The 17,334-nt window shown below is 35.9% G+C and overlaps 1 protein-coding gene across 2 annotated transcripts in view; it reads left to right on the top strand.

The window, feature by feature from the left end:
• agbl1 (AGBL carboxypeptidase 1) overlaps nt 1-17,334 on the top strand; it is a 209,140-nt gene that overhangs the window by 71,870 nt on the left and 119,936 nt on the right. For both annotated transcript variants that reach the window (XM_084095188.1, XM_084095189.1), the window contains 4 exons: nt 1,182-1,245; nt 3,262-3,408; nt 5,477-5,608; nt 7,204-7,297. In XM_084095188.1, the coding sequence (XP_083951314.1) occupies nt 1,182-1,245; nt 3,262-3,408; nt 5,477-5,608; nt 7,204-7,297 (437 nt within the window). The remainder of the gene's footprint in view (nt 1-1,181; nt 1,246-3,261; nt 3,409-5,476; nt 5,609-7,203; nt 7,298-17,334) is intronic.

Raw genomic sequence — 17,334 nt, 5'->3', positions numbered from 1 at the left:
CCAAATTCATGCAATAGAGGAAGAAGCTAAAAATGTAAGTCATAATTTGCTGAAAAACTTCTCGTTTGCTGCAGCTCTTAACTGATACTTAATGCTCTTGGTTTGATGATCAAATATCATTTGTCTCCATAATTATCATTGATGTGAAACCTGATGTGAAGCATCTTGATGTGCCATATTTGAATGTACAGGAACATAAATGAGTAACTTGTGAAGTAACATTGAATTAATGAATATATATAAAAAATAAAGAAAGAAAAATGTAAAATAAAAGTTAAAGTGGCACTGTTCATCTAAAAGGGTTAAATATAAAAAAATAAAAAATAAAAATTAATAATGTTTTCCTTATCTCTTGTTAATCAGGAGACTTTAAACAATTTAAAGACAAAAAAAGCAGCCATTTTTTTAGTTTTAATAAATCATACAATATATCCTGCTGATAGGCTATGTCTAGAACCAGTGTTGTTGTTGTTGTTAACTAAAACTACTAAAAATTGTTTTTAAAATAAAGCTAATTCAAAATATGAATAAATACTGTAATAGTATATAAATAATTCTAAAATAACACGGTCCAGAATGCATCTATTATTATAGGCCCAAACAATATGTCTCCACACTCACAGAAACTATCCCCATATCTGGTCGGTTCACTAATGTGGGTAAGAGCGGCAGCTCCCTGGCAGGACAGAACTCTTTGTGGAGCAGTTGGCTGTAGAGATGCCTAATAGGATTAAATGGCCACTGTCAGAAAGACACGGCGACCACAGATGCAGGCAGGACAGTGTTGTGTTCTCCCCCTTTTTCTCTGCCATTTTTGCCCTATAATGAGAGCCGAAGCTTGAATCCCCAGCTGTGGAGTTCCTTCTCTGAGGATTTCGGCCCCCGACCGCCTACCCGTCAACTGCTGCTGCTTTTAACCACAGGGCTCCGGGTTCCCGCCGGGGTACGAGCCCCCCATTGCATTCTGAAAACAGACACAATGCTGGAAGATTTCGCTGTGCCAGCCAGGACACACTCAACACTATATATCACATGGGTTGTAAATAGTAATGTCATCTTAGTTGCTTAGATTGTTTCCTATTTGTTGAGATACATTTTGTGTGGACACTATAGGTAATCGTAATGCAGAAGCCAGGTTCAACTTTAAGCTTCATTGTTTAAGTGTGTTGTTCTCTTTCCAGAACGCTGGAGACATCGAGAGTATGCTGAACATCCTCAACGTCCTGGATGAACTGTTGTCAGCAGGTGAGATGCCCTTTACCTACAGCCAAATTTGTTGATTCATTTTCTGTCACGTCTCTGCACTGATTGCAAGTGTGCTGAAATTTGTTTAATCAACCATAAGGAGTGAAACCAAGTGTGTCCAATAAAGCCACAAACCACCTTCACAAAAAATAAATATGCTGATATATAGGCGTTTCTTCAAATTTGGGCACTTTTATGTTCTGGTGATTGACTTATACTACTGTAATATATTTTAACATACATTTATTTATTTATTTGCTTATTTAATCTCAGTAAAACTGTTTTGGAAACTTTTCAGCATGGCTTTGCTATGCTTTTGGTACTTTTCAGATTACTTTTTTTGTTTGTTTTACTCTTATTCTGAATCTGAACCTAGACTTTCAACCTCAAAATATGAAAATCTATCATAAATTCATTGTATTATTATTATACTTATTGTTGTTCCTATCAATAATAAAAAAAAATATTTTAAATTGATCATATAGCGTAAAATAATCTGGCCAATTCATTGTTTTTTGTACAAAAAATATTTATATTCATTTATACACATTATAACACTCAGCTGTGGTGTCATTTCTATATAACAATTTTGCTCCAATTAAAATTTTTAGTTAGTGTAATTGATTACAAAGGAGACAACAGTGTCAGTGAAGATTATGCTTGAGATGAAATATGACATAAAGAAAACAGAGGCTGTGTCTGAAGTCGCCTCCTATAGCCTTAAATGGGGCACTATTTGAGGGGACAGCCATTTGTAGTTGTGAACATTATCGAGTGGACTCATTCAGTCCCACAATACACCGCAATAACGAGTGTACAACCGATGTATGCTCAACGGCTAGAGAATACCCAAAATGCAATGTGAGAGTCGTGTGCCGAATGAATTCCCGCGTCTGACCAGTAGATGGCGCCTGCAGCTGAATAGTCCATCCATCCGTTTTCCAAACCTCTGGTCCAATGTGGGTACAGTGTAATATCATGAATTCCTTTTTAATTGATTGTTAAATTGTTTAATTAAGGTTTATTAATAGTTTCCATGACAGAGTTATAAATCTGTTCATCTTACTACTGGAGCGGCTAAATTAGTGGAGTAATGTAGGGAATAGTGAATGAGCTAGGGGGCGATTACACAGAAATCAAAGAAAAATCAAGGTAAATGTACCTTTTTTTTTTTTTTTTGTCCTGTCATCCTGTTAAACATGCATGAAAATGTATGAAAATATTTTATAGTTTTGGATTTATAATATATAATGCAAGACAAAGATGCAATTTTATTAAAAAAATATTTTAAATATAATTTCTGCAACAGAATATGGTTAAAGGCAAGGCAATCACAGGACAAAAAGTGCCCATAATTGAAGAAACCACCATATACAGTATACTTTTCATGTACATTTCAATTTATTGTGTCTCAGCGTGAAGAAACTGTAATGAATCACTTTTTTCTCATTTTCTAAGTCGCTTTGGATAAAAGCATCTGCTAAATGAACAAATGTAAATAATGTACTTGATTTAAATTAAGAGAACTTGAGAGAACACAGAAAAAAATATGATTGGTTGAAATGTTGAAGAAACTGCAGTAATCCAGAGGGATTAACTTCAAAATGAAACCTTTTAAAGCAGCCCTAATGAAACAGGACGTCACTGCACATTTCTCCCAGGATCTTATTATATAAACTGCACTGTTTCAATTATATTTATTTCCATATCTTGGGCTTATTCTAGTCTATTATTCACCAACAAATCTATCGAGTAATACTCTTGTAGAGGTGGAGCAGTGCTATACTAATCCTGTAATCTGAAATGAATTCACAGCAAAGTAATTAGCCAAATTTATTCACCAGCCTCCAGCACAAAGTTCTAATCAGCACGAATTTTCATAAGTTCTGAAAGAAAGTCGAAAATAAACCCAGACATCATCTTGTGATAATCCGCCAGTGGCAAAGATGGCACCGTTGAGAGTTGTTATCAGCCTAAATTTGACATTTTGTGAAATTATGGCTGTGTTTCCTGTAGGCACAGACAGACGGATTCATCATATGATATCGAAAGGAGGCAGTGAGGCTCTGCTGACGGCTCTGGTGAACTCAGCCCACAGCTTCACACCCAACTACACCGTCCTGCTGCCGCTACTGCACCTGCTGGCCAAGGTGGGCCACCGAGGTGAGTGAGGGGGAGAAGGGGAGGAGTCACAGGAACTTTTTTTTAACCTATGATTATTATGGTGTTATTTTACTGATGACAAAACAGATTTCCCTGAGCAATGCAAAAACCAAATGCAAATATTATAGTATTATTTATATACTATTATAGTATTTATTAATATATTTTTAATTTGCTTTTATTTTTACATTTTAATTTTAGTTTGAGTTTTAGTAATTGTATGTGCTTTTGTCATTTTAGCTTTTGTACATTTCTATTTATTTACTAATTTAGTTTTAGTTTTACTAATTTTAGTACTTCAACTTATTTCAGTTAGTTGTCAAGGCAACATTTCTACTTTTCATCTAATAATTATTTATTAATATTTATATAATATCTAAATTTTTCCATCTAATATTTATATTTGATCTTACTTCAGCTTTATTTAAATTTGTAACAGTTTCCGTTAACTATAACAACACCGGTAAATGGTGGCCTACATTTCAGCTAGTGTATAAAAGAGCATTTGAATTTTATTTAAAATTTCCACTGGAAAAAATAGCAGGATATGGGTTTAAAACAACATTAGGATATGTAGACAATCAATGACAGAATTTTCATTTTAGCAAAACTATTCCTTCAACGTCAAATCTGATTGGTTGTTTTTTTGTCATTTGCCCAACATTTTAACCTTTAGTGTGGACCAAAAATAACCTCAGATTTGTTAAACTCCAATTCAATTTGACTTTTTTTCTCTCCCAACTCTTTTTTTTTTTTTTTTTAGTCATTCTCACTGTGGGAAAAAGTCATACCATTTATAATTTAGTCATATTTAGTGCTTAGTATTTCTGAATTCACGGTTGAATTGCTATAAATAGCCACCTCACAAAAATAGATGTCTCTCATATATGGATTGACCATAAGTCACATCTCGTGTGGAGGGTGCAGACAGCATGTGTGGGGTCACTGTCGGGTCAGGTAAAAGCCCTCGATCCTGTGGGGTCAGAGGTCACCATATAAGCACAAGCATGGTCAATGTTTCGATGTTGTGTAACTTAAGGAGCGAGTGTTTGATCCCTCGGTGGATCTTGTGTCTGTCAGCGTTCCACTCTTGCACTTTGATGTCTGTCCTAATGAACCTCAGCAACGGGGCGAGTCAGAACAGCAGGGAATGTTTTCTTTCGTCCTCACGTCTTCCTTTTCCGTTTAGACAAAACAAGTCTAAAAACAAACTCCATCTGTCGCAAACAGGGACTTTTTTTTGCGATCAAGCTGTTTTTGTAAGCGCTTGCAGTTATGGTGGGCCTGCGGGATGCTGGGTCATGTGGTAGATTTGAATTATTTCTATAACATTTCTCTATGGGCAGTGGGTTTTTATAGACCACATTTTCCAGCACACACAGTTTTCAATAATCCATTTGCATTTACAAAGCAGAGATCATTGTCTGTTTCAAATGGTGCTATGATATGCACTCATTTCCAGATCCATAAATAGTTTTTGTAACTTTGCTTTTTCTCATCTTAAAAAAAGGATAGCTCACCCAAATATACTGTCATTATTTACTAACCATAATGTTGTTCCAAACCTTGTGTTAATGCATGAATGAATGAAACATTTATATAGCCCTTTTAGATGCTACTGTACAATCAAGTGGGATCAGTGGTCTCTCCTCTATATTGAAGCCTACCTACAGTATTTTTTTATTTACTAAGGAATTGTACACATTAAATCCATGAATGTGCGTTAAAATCTAAATAGGGTCATAATGATTTCATGTTAACCTTAAACTGTTTAGGGCTGAGCTTGTGTATCACTCCTTTTCTTGCATTCAGACTTAGAATGAATCTGATTTTGTATTTGAATTTGAAAGTGAAGTTGTCCTTTTGATATCCCAATTTCCCTATTAGACATCCCAGCAAATGTGGTTTTGATCTCCAAACCAAAGTAATCTGTTTCATCACAGCTGCCAACAGCTCAAAAATGTTGCCTTCCCAGATCCCTGTAGTGAGCAAACACTGTCAAACAAGATGATACAAATGTACATTTAATGAATGTCAAAGAGGAACATACTTTTCTTATTTTCCTCAGATCGTAAAATTGGTCTGAAAGCACAGAAGGCAGATGCCGTTTTGGTGGTTCTGGGTTTGTTAAGACAGAACGCAAAGAATGCCCGGAGAGCCGCAGCCTGTCTTTGGGTCCTCAAAGTCTTCTGCTCTTCTGGTGAGTCAGATCTGAGATCAGTTCATTTTTGCCTTTCTAAGCTAAGCTTTCTCCTCATGATTTAAAGTAGATGAGCTACACTCAAATTAGCTAAAGTAGCTTCTTTGACCCCAAAAAACGTGAATTGTCAATACATTTTTGCATGAATTAATCTCAGTTTGGATGACAGTTTTAATCTTGAAAAGCTAACTAAATAAAAACTATAATATACACTTCTGTTTGGGTTTTAAAATATGTTTTTGAAAGAAGTCTCTTATGCTTAACAACTGCATTTATTTGATTAAAAATACAGTAAAAACTGTAACATTGTAAAATATTACTATAATTTTAAATAACTGATTTTTATTTTAATATATTTTTAAATGTGCTACTTAATATATTTGTGGAAACCTTGATTACTTACTTACAAAAGAACAGCATTAATTTGGAATAGGGATTTTTTTTAAGTCTACTGTCACTTTTGATCAATTTAATACATCTTTGCTGAATAAAGTAATTTCTTTTAAAAAAAGAAAGAGGAAAAAAGACAGACTTTTGAAAGAAAGTGTAACGGAATTGAAAACAGCTCACATTTCACATTTCACAATCTCCAATAATGGCTTTTCCATGTTGAGAAGAGTCTCATTCCATTTTCATGTTCCATCACCTTACTTTCTGCCTGTGTACCTCTGCGGTTTCATATAATTCCTATATAACAGCTTTTTTGATGAACATCTGTTTATTTCTTTGTATCTATGGTTATTTTCCCATCTTTCATAACACATTTCCAGCTATAGAGCATTCAAGTGAAATTGCAAACCAAGCGTTAGTACTTATTGTGCCATTTGCTCAGGACCTTCATTACTGCTGTATTTATGTACCCGCCATATTAAAATCTAACTTAAAGATGAATATATTGTGTTTTTGCTCTACATGTGGTCGGAGGAGGTTTTCCTCCACCTTTGATTTACTATTGGTATGCAATTCCACTAGTGCTTATTTTTATGGAAAATGCGATAACGGGTAATCGGCCATAAAATGCAAATCGGCCTTTGTTGGGTTTTATTTCAAATGCAGTCGTCTTCTCGCTGTATGCGGAGTTGATAGTGTGGGGTCTGTTTATCAGTTATGTGACAGCTATCCTAAGAATGATACCAGCACGGGAAGTTCGGCTCTCAGGTTGTGACCGTGAGAAATGCACCACTCAGTTATCGTTCCGAAAAGGCATCCAGAAGTGTTCTTTTATGTTTTATCATAAAAGCTGGAATCTATATATTTTTGAAACACTAGACGTACAGCCTGTGCTCTTGGACACTGATTCCGCTGTAGCAACCATCAGTGTTTATGATGCTAGGTAGCTTGTAGCAAGCACAATATATTAATAGAAGAAATATCATCTGGGCACATGTCTTGTTTATAAGGATGAAGTTGGGACTTCTGTGGTCTCTTTAAATTCCCCCTTGAGTCTATCCTTGTGGAGAACGATCACCCCCACACAAGATTGACAGGGGGATCCGGTTTACAGCACTATGAAATGTTATATTTACAGTGGTGTTGGGTTCAGCAATGTTGCAAAGACTTTTCATATTGTGTTAATTACACATCTGGTGTTTTAGTGACCACGGCCGACTTGCTGGGGAAGAACCGAGGGCTGGATGTGGTCTTCAGGCTTATATCTCCACACACCACCAAACACTTACGCACCGTCAAGTGAGTATCACATTTCATGTGGGTGCGTCATTGGCGTATGCTAATCTTGCTCCAACTTGAGGGTAAGAACAGTTATTGCGTGCTGGGAAGGCTGGTCATTACATTACTCCTGCATGCTTACATTAGTCAAAATAACGAAGTATGCATACCGTAGATTTCTATTATTTTTATATAAAACTTATTATATTATTATATTATAATTATGACATACATAGACATAGATTTTACATTATTCTTTTTTTTATTACTATTATTATTATAATTATTATTTATATATTAAATATATAAATAGTTCTAATGTGGGATTCATATAATAGTTAAATAAATACATTTTAGCTATTTATTGAATGCCTTTTTATAACTGCAGTAAGCCATGTATGACAACATTTTATATTATCAAATTGATTTTAAATGGAAAAATAGCTACCACTATTTTTCTGTTTTAATATTATTATTATTATTATTAGTAGTAGTAGTAGTAGTAGTTTTATTGTAATAATAATAATGATGCCATTTTTCATACCATTTAATAAGTGCAATAATCTAAATAAGGGCATATATATATCACCTGGAATCTGAGTGGGTCATAATTTGACTTTCAGTGATTTCAGAGTCTTCCAACACCAGAAGGTCAGCAGTCTTGACTTTTCAAGCGCTGCACAATGAGTCTCTGTCTCGCCTGCAGGCACAACCCGACTCACCTTGCTATAATAAAGGCCACAGCATAATCCTAATGTCAAACCCTTGAAATAGCAGATGTTCTGTTAAATATTTGTGCTTCAAGGCTGAGCTTGTTTGTCGAAAATGGCAAGGTGACGAGGCCTTAGTTATTTATTTTTCTTAAACCAGTGTCAAAAATGGTTTCTAGTTTCAGTGAAGTTGCGCAACTTGACTTTTTAGCCCAAGATATTTAGCGACTTCATTTTTGTCGACTGTAGGGGGTTGTGTGTTTGTTTGCTGCACTGCATGTGGCATGACAGATTATCAAAGCAAAAATGCTAACACAACCGTGAAGATGCGGCCCTCTGTGCTCTGGTCTTGTATAAACAGCGTCTTACATTGTAACTCATAGATCAAATCCAGTCCTGGGAAATTTGCATGCACGATGCAACTCATTTTAGCAGTCATGCTCATTGAAATGCTCAGAACATGCTTGTTTACAGGGGTTTGGCAACTGTGTGCTGCATAGATATGTGCTAGCCAGGTGCTGATTGGCAGTTACTAGCCTAACTTTGGTAAACAGTGCTTGACCTGCAGTGACAGGAAACGCATTCCTGCATGAAGTGTGCAGCGCTTGTTGAGTGCGTCTTGATGCTGCACAGAGCAGCAAACCCTGATCCAAGCTATGTTCTGATTCACACTGTCCCTACGCAGTGTACACTGTGTAGGGGATATCAGGAAAAGTGCATTTTATTTCACAAAATGTATTATCATAAAAAACGTTGTGTAGTACTGAGCATTTAATGACTGGCGGATAGACTTCCTTCTGCTGGAATTCTGTAACATTATATTGAAAGAATTGCTGATCTTGAAACAGTTCCAAATATTATCATCTGGCAGATAAAACACTGCACACATGCTGTTGGCATCAGACTAGCCCTGTTGGGTAACTGCAGAGAGCCTAGAGAGGGCGCTGTACTTTCTTCTGCCAACTGTTGGAAAGCTGGACCGATTCCATATCAAGTTGCTGATAGCTCCCTGCACGCATACAGCGGATTACAGCAGAATGCCATCTAATTAGAATGCTCTCTCTCTTTCCTGTACACTTCCTGTCTTGTGGGAATTCTGACATGGACGCACCAGAGAAGAAAATCTGCAAGTGCACCAAGCCGGCAAGCACATTTATCAGATGAGGGTGTAACCCAATTCTAGACTTACATTGAATATTGTTGGTTTAATTTGACATTATCTGGCTCAGAGCTGTGCTGCTGGAGTTAAGCAGCCAGAGAGGGCCCTTAGGTTATCGCATTGACTCGGAGAGGCATTGATTAGCTCTAGTCTTTAGTTCCGATTTAAGAGCAGCTACACAATCAGCAGAAGCTCTGGCCACTAATTGGTCAGGCCGTCAATTAGACACTGATGCTTCACTTAACCTGTTGGCAGAGAGCACCAAATTAACAAGAGAATGAGGCAAGATAGCTTGGCCCTTTGGAGACTAGCGGAGACGGACTGTGCTCAGAATAACATGCTAGCACACTAATATCTCTGCAATAGGCTTGTATAGTAGTTATACTGTAGACAATGCAAAGCTCTGTTTGAAATGGTAATGATAATTATATATATATATATATATATATATATATACATACACACACACACACACACACACATATATATGTCAAACATTATACTATATATATATATATATATATATATATATATATATATACAGTGCTATGCATAAGTTTAGACACCCATGCTAAAGTTGACTAAAAAGAGGAATAAAAAATCATCTTTTGGAAATTGAACTTAATGCCTTAATTAAAAAAAAATGTGAATGAATAATGTATCGTAAATAAATAAATGTTCTTCCTTAAAATACAGGGTGCATAAGTCAGGGTGTAAAATACAGGGTGCATATTTTTATTTTTAAAGGCCAGTTACTTCATGGATCCAGGATACTATGCATCCTGATAAAGTTCCCTTGGCCTTTGGAATTAAAATAGCCCCACATCATCACATAGCCTTCACCATACCTAGAGATTGGCATGGAGTACTTTCCATAAGATCATCTCTCAGTGCAAATCAAACCAGCTATTAGGCTAACTGAAATAAAACCATGCCAATCTCTAGGTATGGTGAAGGCTATGTGATGATGTGGGGCTATTTTAATTCCAAAGGCCAAGGGAACTTTATCAGGATGCATAGTATCCTGGATCCATGAAGTAACTGGCCTTTAAAAATAAAAATCTGCCTGCCTCTATGGGAATTTAACATAGGGGTGTCCAGACTTATGCACCCTGTATCTTAAGGAAGAACATTTATTTATTTGCGATACATTATTCATTCACAAAGAACATTGGTGTCCTTAAAGGTTGGATTTTTCCTAATTTTTTTTATTAAGGCATTAAGTTCAATTTCCAAAAGATGATTTTTTATTCCTCTTTTTAGTCAACTTTAGCATGGGTGTCTAAACTTATGCATAGCACTGTGTGTGTATATATATATACAGTACCAGTCAAAAGTTTGGAAACATTACTATTTTTAATGTTTTTGAAAGAAGTCTCTTATGCTCATCAAGCCTGCAGTTAAAAAAAAAACAACAAAAAAAAACAAACAGTAATATTATGAAATATTATTACAATTTAAAATAATGGTTCTCTTTTTTAATATACTTTAAAATGTAATTTATTTTTGTGATGCAAAGCTGAATTTTCATCAGCAAGTACTCCAGTCTTTGGTGTCTTATGATCCTTCAGAAATCATTCTAATATGCTGATTTATGATCAATGTTGGAAACAGTTGTGCTGCTTAATATTTTTTTTATAACCTGAGATACTTTTTTCAGGATTATTTGATGAATAAAAAGTTAAAAAGAACTGTATTTATTTAGAATAGAAATCTTTTGTAACAATATACACTACCGTTCAAAAGTTTGGGAACAATAACTATTTTTTTTAAAAGAAATTAGTACTTTAATTCAACAAGGATGCATTAAATTGATAAAAGGTGATGGTAACGATTTATATTGTTAGAAATGTTTTTATTTTGAATAAATGCTGTTTTTATGAATAAATGCTGTTAACGTTTTACTCCTCAATGAATCCTGAAAAAAGTATTCCAAAAAAATATATTAAACAGCACAACTGTTTCCATCATTGATAATAACTGAGTATCAAATCATCATATTAGAATCATTTCTGAAGGATCATAAGACACCAAAGACAGGAGTACTTGCTGATGAAAATTCAGCTTTGCATCACAAAAATAAATTACATTTTAAAATATATTAAAAAAGAGAACCATTATTTTAAATTGTAATAATATTTCATAATATTACTGTTTTTTTTATTTTTTTTATTTTTTTAACTGCAGGCTCGATGAGCATAATAGACTTCTTTCAAAAACATTAAAAATAGTAATGTTTCCAAACTTTTGACTGGTACTGTATGTATATATATATATATATATATATATATATATATATATATATATATATATATATATATATATATATATATATATATATATATATAATTTTTTTTAATTAAGTAGGCTTGCTGCGACAGTTTGTGTTAATTGCACACTGATTACATCACTTGCCCGCCGCCACACCGCCTCCCACCGTCGTTTTGATTTTTTATAGTAATCATTATCACTAAAAATCATTTAGTTTAGTTAGAGAACAGACACTACAATTAAAAACTGAACGCATCTGCTAAATTCAGCTTGAGCCGTACGAGAGTCGAAGCACAGATCAGCAGCAGGAGTCAGATTTAATTTATCACGTGACGAGAGTGAGACGAGCTGACTGACAAGACAATGGCGGAAGATTTGATTTCAAAGCGAAATGTAAAAGCACCTATTTGGCAATATTTTGGATTTAAACCCAGTGCTAATAGGGAACCTGCAAACATTAATGAGGCAATCTGTAAAGTTTGCCTGATGAAGGTGGCAGCATCCGGAGGTAACACTTCTAATTTACACACACACCTTCAAGCGCACCAGAAGAATGAGGCTGCCGTGCTAATTCGTTTTGCTAATAAAACCGTCTTATTAATTTTGTTAATAAAAGTCCTATGACATTGTACTGTTTTGTTGTTGTGTTTCTCATTAAGAATAATAATGAACCCACCATTCAAGCAATTGCCTCCCTCGAATTACCGCTAATTTGCAAAAGTAAAATGTGCACGGCCGCACTGGCATTCATAAGCGATTTAAAAGCGAGATGGAAAAGAGGGAAAAACTCCAACGCTAGTATGCAGTATTTATTGCACACTAATCAGTATAAGCAATAATTTTGTTTTAACCTGTTAAGCTGCAACCCCACTTTTGAAAAATCCCCAGAAATGGCATACCCAAACTGAAACAGATACAGTTCATGAACCCTTTGTGCTAAAAGCACAAGTATGATCTCATTTGAAAGCTGACACCTGGCAGTTTATTGTAAATGTAGAATTAATTATTGTCATAATGAAAATTTTTTTTATAAATAGCTTCAAAGTTTTGTAAAGTTATTAGAAATTAATTTTTATGAAACATCCTCATGAAAATAAAATTGAAGTTGGCACTGTAGCAATCTAGAAATGCACTACAGCTAAAGCCACATGTCTAAACATTTTATGTTTAAAATCTGAAGATAATAAGTCTAAAACTCTGTATTTAGTTAAATGTTTTTCAAGACCATGTCAAATTACTTTATTTTGATTTGACTCTAAAATGCAACTGATGTTTATTGTCATCTTCTAACCATCTATCCAGTATATTGTCTCTATTGTTTTGTGGTGCAAACGATCCCCATTCAGTCTCAGTCTCCCCCTGCACACATTCACACCTCTCCAGACTGGTTATGGCTCTAAATATGCATTTCTTTTGTCTGCATTATAGTTACTAACGACTGGCTATTCACATGCTATTCATAGGGTTTCAGTCCCTAATTTTTTTTATCAAAGTTCACTTCACCTTTTAAACTGTATCAAATGCACTTCTTGAATAAAGAAACATTTCAGTAAGCATTACTATTTAGAAAAAAAATCATAGAATAGCTGCTAGTGGCAGGTGCACCTGGGGCTAGCTAGCATGTTAGCTTAGCACACCATCAATACATGACAATTTATGAGATTAAAACCATGTTTGTGCTCCAAACTTACTTTATAACGCAAGTCGAGTATTTTAAATAATCTTCTGTGATCTAATTTGGCTTCAGATAAAAAAATCAGACAGAAAATATATTATTTTATGTATTCTGCACGAATGATAAAGTCTATATAGATTTGCATTACATTATAAATATAATCTATTATTATGAAAATACCTGACATGGTTTGAAGAACACAGGAAACTCAAATATCATTGCAAACATGTTTATTGTCTTCAAAACGTCTTTATCTGCATGTTACAGCACGATCTCTGATAGCTGTGTGTGTATCAGTGACGTCCTGGAATGTCACATGATTATGGCACTTCTTCATGTTCCATATATGGACTATACTGTGCACATAGGGCGCTCTCAGGCTGCCGGTATGTATTGAAAACACAGTGCTATCAGAGTATCCAAGCGCTCATAATGATTACATCGACGCATTTGGGTATAAATTCAATAAATATTATTCCTGTCAATAGAAATCTGATGTAAATCTATGAGAATCTATCAATATTTCTCCAAATCTGCACATTTTTGAGCTAAAGCCCTGAGGGACGTTGTTTTGTGAATCGCTGTCATGACGACAGCACGGGAGTTTTTTATGAATGGGAACGTCTGACGCATTTTTTCATTTCATAACTCCTGACACAAATTAAGAAATAACTGTCACTATAAGTTTCTCAGAATACAATAGTGGTCAAATACTGAAACTTGAGTCTTATATCTTTTTAATGATGTATAGTTTGTCAATGTATAACATTAAATCTGATAGTAACTTTGAACTAAAAAAAAAAAAAAAACGCTTCAGTGCGCCGACGCACTGGTGAGGCTTAACATGGCCAGAGACCACTGGGACATGTTTTTGTTTTTGTTTTGTGATTTCACCTTTGAAACCTTTCAATGAACTGATCGCTCTGGGAAAGTTGCACTTTTGGATCCGGTTATCCCCCTTGGCAGAACTGTTTTTCCCACACTGAAATCATGTAAACTCAGATTATAAATGTCATAAGCTGTTACATCCACACATACAATCCCTCTAGACTGCTGACAGCACTTCAGTATCACTTGAAAGCCTATATCTCTGTAATACATACATCGGTTAAAAACGGCCTCTGAGGCCTTTACAGTGTGCTGCAAAGAGTTCCAATCTACGTTGAGAATTTCTCTCTCTTCACTCTCTGATGAATATGGAAAAAAAGAAAATACACTGGCAGAACAGATCAACAGATCTTCCTTATTGTCCAATTTGTCTGCTGGCTTTCTGGTGACAGCCTGGCCTCATAGCTCAAATCCCTGCAGAACATCTGTGCACTGATGCTCGTAGTCCTACCGACTGATACCGCTTGTCATTTCAAAGAAGCGACAAGCCGTTTGCTTGGGGAAACAATGGCATTTGCCTGCCACCGAAATTGCAATACGCCGTTGTTTGCATTAATATCAGCAGCGTGACTCAAAGACTCTGACAGCGGCTGAAGCGAGATATGATATGATTTCTTTATGGAGCTCCTAGAGTCCACAAACAGAGAGGCTGTGGGTAAAGTAGCTTGACGATCCTGAGGACAGCAGTTTTGCGTCAGCGAGCTCCCGTCTGCTCAACCGCTGGGCTGTTTGTGCTCTCTTGCAGTTGGTGAACAGGGAATGACATATTGTCTCTGTGATGGAGTCTTAACAATGTTGCGCACTGTAGGGGTCCGGCTACATACTGGTGTATGTCAATGAGGTTTTCAAGATTTACAGCGTCATGGTGTGACCAGAGACACAGGGAGTGAGAAACAACAAATTAGATGAAGTCTTTCATAACCAGTGACTGACTGTCTATCTGTCAACGTTTGTTCTGTCTATCTATTTATCTGTCTGTAATTCTATCTATAACGTTTGTTTGTCCTTTCTATCATTTGTTCCGTATAACATTTTTTTTGTTATATCTGTCATTCGTTTTGTAAAACGTTCCTTTGTTCTATATATTGTTTGTTCGTTATTTTATCTGTCGTTCTGTTATTCATTTTATTGTCATTCTATACAGGCTCATTCAGTGCAGTTCGCAATCAACAAATACCATAGATTTATGTCAAGCAGCTACAGAGTGCTAATAATTAACTGTTGATGAATTATTACATTGTTTATCTTATGGTTTATATCACCTGCAAACTTGTTGCTTTTCAGAGAAATTTGACATTGCAGGTGCTTTGTATACGTGGGTAACCGTTATATTTCTGATGTTCCATAAGCCCACCTAGAGTGAAATTTGCATTTTCATTCAGCCCACAGCAAAAATTTACCCAGAATTTTTATGCAGCATACACACAGTGCTGTTTACTGGAGGAATAATTGACTCATTCCTTTTCTTAAAAAGGAAATCCCTTGTTTAAAGGCTGAAATGTGAGGTTTTTACAGCTATTTTATGGTTTAGAATGCTACCGTATAGACATTGCCCTATCCTGCCCATATGGTCTTAATTTAATTTGTGCAGGTCTTAAAAAATTATTAAAAAGCCTTAAAGTTAGGGTAGGCAATTTTCAGAGAGGCTAGCGATAGCGAGTTAGCTTTGAAAGCATACGATCCCACCCTCCCTTTAGAGCGTCTCCAAAGCCACGCCTCCTTTGAAACACATGAACGCGTACAGCAGGGAGCAAACAAAAGCTTCATGAGAGACGGTGTTAAACTAAATCATGTGTCAAAGCACAGAACATTACAATAATAATTAACATTAACAATTTAAAGAGCACTGACCTGTACCGCCCGACTGCTGCAGATTCATTTCGGCATTGATAGTGTTGACATTGAAACACATAAGTTCGAGTCACAAACTGCTCCGGTTATAATGTCACAGGTTTCCATCTCTTACAAATTACTGAAGTTAACGCGTGAATGCAGCGTTCAGGAGGAACTGTAAAAGGTGACTGCTGTTTCGGTTGCGGTGCTCTGTGACTGACGTCTGTCTAACTCTGCATAGCATGAAACGCACTGTTGATGTGTGATTGCGTGAGTAGGGTGTCATGGAGGTATGGAAATATATACGTTGACAGGCAGGTAGGACATCGTATCATTGCATTCAATACAATGATTGGACAAACATTTTATATTCCTACGCCTTCCACAGACGATATATATATATATATATATATATATATATATATATATATATATATATATATACATATAAATACATATAAATACATTTAGACCACTTAAAGGTGAACTAAGTAACTTTTTTATCTTAACCGAACAGCTTCGGCGTCATTGGAATGGTTATATGACTGTTTTCGGGTTGAATGGTGGTCTTCTCGCACCGCTCGAGCGCCTGTGAGACGAAAAAACACCCTTGCAACTTTGGGCCGGCGCAGCGTCAGAAAGTATCGCGTGATATCAGGTCTCTCGATGTAACAAACTGCTTTACGGCACTGCACACATACACTATCTAAACATTTATATGCTAGTCTTCTGTGTATTATACATACCTCAGTGGACATTGCTCCGTGCGTTCGCCGGGTTCTTTGAAAACAAATGCACATGACCAGCGGGAGAAGATGGGAGGGGGGAGAGTCGCCAGTGTCGAGTTTTGACGACAGTGTTGTTAAATATCTATTCCGAAGCTGTAGGGGGAGCTCTATAGAGAAACCCGCGAGAAAACAGCGAAGAAATCGGCAAAGCTGCATAATGCTGCTTCAACTTAGTGATTGCTAACAGGATGTGAAGAGATTTTGAACCAACATAAAATTTTTTTTAAAAAATCAGGAACAAATTACTTACCTTGCCTTTAAATTTGATATTAAAAACTCTGCAGATATCCTGAATTCAGGAATTCAGACATTCTTTAATCAAATGAGATCCAAGTTCTTTCTGGTTTTGTGTGGAACATGCATCAGATGGTCAGTGAACGGAATGTTTAAGACTGCATGATACACAACAAAGAATAGTCTGATAATTGAATGGCAAGGGCAGCATTTACAGCCAGATACCCCATGTAGATAATAGGCCCAATGTTGTTGTTCACAGTGCATGTGGTTTGAACACACATGGTCTTGACATTGATCTGCTCAGTGTCGTATCTCGATCCCACCGGTGATGATAATGTGGTCTGTCGCTGCAGCGTGACCCCTATCAAAAGATGATTCCAATTGTGATGTGATGAGAGTCGAAATTGGTTTGATAATGTTGTTTGTGAGGATGGCACAAAGGAGTCTGTTGTGCTGCGTACAAGAAGGACCGAGATATACCTTTTTTGTTGAAGAAA

This window comes from Abramis brama, assembly GCF_963993115.1.
Source record: "Abramis brama genome assembly, chromosome: 20".
Classification (NCBI taxonomy): domain Eukaryota; kingdom Metazoa; phylum Chordata; class Actinopteri; order Cypriniformes; family Leuciscidae; genus Abramis; species Abramis brama.
The sequence above is the reverse complement of the archived record's forward strand: the minus strand, read 5'-3'. Positions and strand labels throughout refer to the sequence as shown.